The sequence below is a fragment of the Trifolium pratense genome, linkage group LG7 (genome assembly GCF_020283565.1).
Source record: "Trifolium pratense cultivar HEN17-A07 linkage group LG7, ARS_RC_1.1, whole genome shotgun sequence".
Lineage (NCBI taxonomy): Eukaryota > Viridiplantae > Streptophyta > Magnoliopsida > Fabales > Fabaceae > Trifolium > Trifolium pratense.
Window position 1 is genome coordinate 37601279 of NC_060065.1, and position 4606 is coordinate 37605884.

Here is a 4606-nt window from a genome sequence, read left to right on the forward strand (position 1 = left end):
AATATTAGCAAGATCTTTGTTATAAATGGATAATAACAAGAGGAATTGAAAACAAGTGTCAAGGAAAACGGCGTCGTTCCCAACTGCTCCCCAAAGCAAAGAAATGTTGAAATTCAATAGGACATAGCCGCCCCAGTCGATGGATAATTAGGGGTGGACAAAACCCGCAAAACCAGCCCAGCCCACTTGAAACCGAAAAAAAAAACTGATTTGGGTCGGATTTGGGCGGTTTTTTGAGCCCGCGGGTCTGTTTCACGGTTTCAAGGGAGTTCATGTGGTCGGGTCCGGTTCAATAAATGGGATCCACGGATACCCGAACCGACCCGTACTACTTAGTTTTTATTTTTATTTTAATTATTTATGTTATTGTTTTGTAACTTATACGCGTATGTACTTAACAACACATCTTCCTCTCCAATCTCAAACCCTAGCAGTGCACAGCGCCGCATCTAGAGAGACAAGATTGAAGATCTGAAACTCCGATCCACCACCGTCTTCGCACACTCAGCCACCATCTTCAAAGAAGGTACGATTACCAGCCTTTCTTTCTTTGTGTTTTATGTCTTTATTCAATGGTTTTCTTTGCAATAAGATGTATCACACCTTTTCTTTCCAAGAGATGTATCTGTCTGTGTTCTTCATTCTTTTTCATCCTTCTCAATCTTCTATATTTCGTCATTCTCATTCTTCTTCACTGGATTTTTAGAATTTTTGATTTAGGGTTTGTTATTCAAAGTTGTTATTATTTTCTGTAGTTTTTAAAATCATCACAACTTGTTATTCAAACTTAAAATTCTTTGTTTTTTAACTTATCTATGTTATTGGATTTATTTATGATATATTTCCTTGAACATTTGTGGTTGGTTTTATCTATGTATCTAGTTTTATCTAGTTTAGGTATTGTAGTTTTTATTACTTTGTTTCCCTGACTGAGAGTTTTTATTATCCTGTTCTTGAAAGGTAATAACAATGTTTATTTGTTTGTTGCTTTTTTAATTTCAGTCTAGTATTATTTGTTTTCTATTTGTTCCTTATTATTACAAGGTTAGTTCTTTAATGATTTTCATAGATGATTCTCAGTTTATTGTGCTTTCTTCTGTTTTTAATCCATTGCTACCATGTTAATTTGCTCTTTTTTAATTCATCAGATGTTTTTTTGTTTCCTGCTACCCCTTGCTTTTCTGCTATGTCTGTTGTTATTTGGCTACATGTGTTTGTTAGCCTTGTTTGTTTTACTGTTCTGTTTTTTTTTTTTCTTGTTGTAACTATATGCTCTCAAATCATGCCTTATGATTTGGTGAGTAGTTTCAATAAAATCTTTTTTGCTGCTAAAAAACAAAATATATCAGATGTTTTTTTATTCCTCTGTTTCCCTCTTTTTACACCTATCTTGTTTATTATCATTAGTTGATGTCATTTGATTAAGAATTTTTTAAAGAAAACACATGTAATTAGTTTCTTTCTTCTTTTTTTTTTTTGTTTTAGTTTTGATTGTAAGCATGTTTTGAAACATGTTTTTCTTTTTATGTTGATAGATGGCGCAAAGAGCTAGGATCTTGCAAGGAACCCCGACTGGGAGCACACAAGGTTATATCAATATTTAAAAGCACATTATGTTTCTTTTTCTATAAATTTATAGTTTACAAATCTAAAACATTTAATTTATTATAATTGTTTCAGAATCTGCTGAACCACAATCACAAAGTCAAATATTCAATATGGATGAGTGTAGAAAAGTCATTACACATTTTGTTCTCAGTAATGAAAATGCATTTAGATGTGTAGGAAGTGAGGGGTTTAGACAATGGGGTAGACAGTTACAACCACAATTCACTGCCCCTTCACGGAGGACTATTGCTAAGGATTGTTATAAACTTTATTTGACTGAAAAACTGAAGCTCAAGACATTTTTCAAAACTAATTGCACTAGTGTAGCCTTAACCACAGATTGTTGGACATCACCTCAAAAACTTAGTTACTTGGTCATTACTGTCTTCTTCACTAACAATGATGGGAATGATCAAAAACGAATCATTAGTTTCACTTTAATTCTAGGTGACAAAGAGGACTTAGATGACTCAATTGAAAGAAAAGTTGAAGAGGTATTGAGGGAATGGGGAATAGGAAATGTGTCAAGGGTTTCATCTGAGAGCACATTTAGCAAGGGTGGTAGTGTTCTAAACACATGTTGGAGTTCATTGAGCCCACGTTTGGTAGAGGCTTTGATATGTACTCAAAGTTGGTTGAATCCCTCGGTTGGAGTTAGTACAAGTGGGGCGTCTCGGTCTGGTACTGCTGGTGAAGCACTTCCAGCAGCTGGACCTTCTGTTTGATTCCCTTTTATGGTACACAAATCAATTTTTTGTCTATCTCTTTCTCTTATTTTATGTATTTCATTAATTTTTATTTATATATACTAATTTAATTTAATTACTTGTAGGGATGCATTTTTTTGATATTTTGGAGTCACATATGACTCAAACATCACATGCCACTCTTTTGAACCTCGCATTTTGGAATGTAGCCTGCTTGTGAGCTTGGCTCCATGTGATTTCGAACGCTGATAAATGCTTAGCTGCCTAGTGAAATATGATGAAGATTAGTAAATGGTAAGTTTGATGGGTTAATTTTTTTTTGGATCAATGTGAATATTAAGTTATTGAAATATGTAAAAAAATTGTGTGTCTAAAAGAAGATCACATCACACCTTCATGAAGCTGCAACAATTACATTTGATGTCTAGGAACTTCTAATGACTAGAAATACTAACAAATAGCCTAGGATGTTGTAAAGTCAAGGAATAGTAAAAATACACTGACTCTTAATAGAAGTCATAAACAAGTAAAACTAAAAATAGGTAAGCAAGTACTACATATATCAATTACGGATCAGTTTCCCTCAACTTGTGCAAAGTAGAAGCTAACTAAATCAAAGTTTTAATTTAAACTACCAAATCTAGCAGTTGCAAAGTAGAAGCTAACTAAATGGCAGCAAGAACAGAGGAACTACTGCTTACTTTGGAACGTTGATAAATTGTAACTTTACACATTGTGGAGTCCCTTGGGTATGAGGATATTAGTCTTTTAATATTGGTCTGCCCAACGTTCCTAATTTTCATGGTTTGATGGGTTAATTTGACATTCCTTTATAAATTAATTATATATTTTGGTTTATTAGTTAAGTTTGAAAAAAAATTATTGCATAGATAACTAATATATATTGCTTCACTTTCACTTGTGCAGCAACAACGTTCTTTTACATGTGTTGAGCATCAGCTGCTTGCAGTGCTACTGCTTCTAAAGCATTGTAAAATCCATTTATTTGTTAATTTGGATGAGGTTATGTTGATAATGTTTGGCTGTGTTGTTTAGCTGCGCATTGGAATTTAGCCAGCTTTATAACTATTATATATATATATATATATGTATTTAGGCTGTGTGAAATTGTTGTGTCAGACTGCTCGATCTGAAAATTCATCATGTTGATGGTTTATGCCTTAATGGTTGTAATCTATGTTTATAAACAGCTCATTACTTTATGTAAACTGTAAAGCCCCCTGGCCTTCGACCTAATATGGCTTAATTATGACTTGCTTTGTATGTGCTGGGTTGACTTTGGTAATATGGTTGTCATATTGATGAATGTGATATTTACTTTATGTTATGTTTATAATTTATGTTGTGATCATATATTAAAAAAATGTCTATTTTGGTTGTACTGTTCAAAATTGGGCTGTTACAAAAAAAAAAAACTTGAAAATAGGCCCATTAAACAAAAAAAAACCAATTAAACAAAAAAAAATAATAAAAAATCAATTGGGCTGCAATTGGCCCAAACCGTATAAAACCATCCGTCTGACCCGCAACCCGCTTAAACCCAACCCGCCCAAACCGTTAATGGATTTTGAGTTGATATGGGCCAGAGGTTTCCACCCGCGGATTGGGCCGGTTTGAGGTTTTGGGCCCATACCGACCCAACCCGGCCCGTTGTCCACCCCTATGGATAATAGACAGCAAACGGCGCCACCTCATCATTTACGACAAAAACTACAAAGACATTGACAACGACAAACAACAACAACGACAGAGACGAGAGGTTGATGGAGAGAACAACACCAACGACTATTTTTTTAAGGATTAAATTTATTTTTAATTTCTTAATTTTTTCTTTTTGTCCCAAAATTTTGGTCATTTTAATTTTTTAATTTTGTCCTAAAATTTTATTGTTTTTTTAAAAAATTAAAGTACAATTAATGATATCTTACTATTTTTTTTTGGTGAATCGATAACTTACTATTTATAATCTTAAAAAATTAAGCATTCGTTAAATACTTTTCTCTTTTTAATAAAATAAGAGTAAAACTCTAAAAGGATCAAAATTTTAGGACGAAGAAAATATTAAATTTTGAGTTTAGTTAAGGTTTTAATCCTTTATTTTTATACATTAATGTAATTGGTCCATTTATTTTAAAAAAAAAAATCATTAATCACTTTTGATCTCTCTATCATATTTTTATACTTTAAAAATAGTAATTTAATATTATTTTATATGATATGAAATACGAATATGGTATTAATTCAAAAAATAATATACGAATATGGTGTAG

At 32.4% G+C, this 4606-nt stretch overlaps 1 protein-coding gene across 1 annotated transcript; it reads left to right on the forward strand.

Moving 5' to 3' along the window:
* Window positions 1-405: 405 nt before the first annotated feature.
* LOC123893747 (zinc finger BED domain-containing protein DAYSLEEPER-like) lies at window positions 406-3621 on the forward strand. The gene is made up of 5 exons (XM_045943548.1): window positions 406-526; window positions 1536-1587; window positions 1681-2345; window positions 2441-2609; window positions 3243-3621. Exons 2-3 carry the CDS (start codon window positions 1536-1538, stop codon window positions 2331-2333), a joined length of 705 nt encoding a protein of 234 aa, XP_045799504.1. The 5' UTR covers window positions 406-526; the 3' UTR covers window positions 2334-2345; window positions 2441-2609; window positions 3243-3621.
* Window positions 3622-4606: the final 985 nt, after the last annotated feature.

Bases quoted from the DNA above. Each gene is read 5' to 3' on its own strand.
- LOC123893747 (XM_045943548.1), top strand. From the start codon at position 1,536: ATGGCGCAAAGAGCTAGGATCTTGCAAGGAACCCCGACTGGGAGCACA. The intron at 1,588-1,680 runs GTTATATCAATA...TAATTGTTTCAG, and splicing joins CCCGACTGGGAGCACACAAG to AATCTGCTGAACCACAATCA.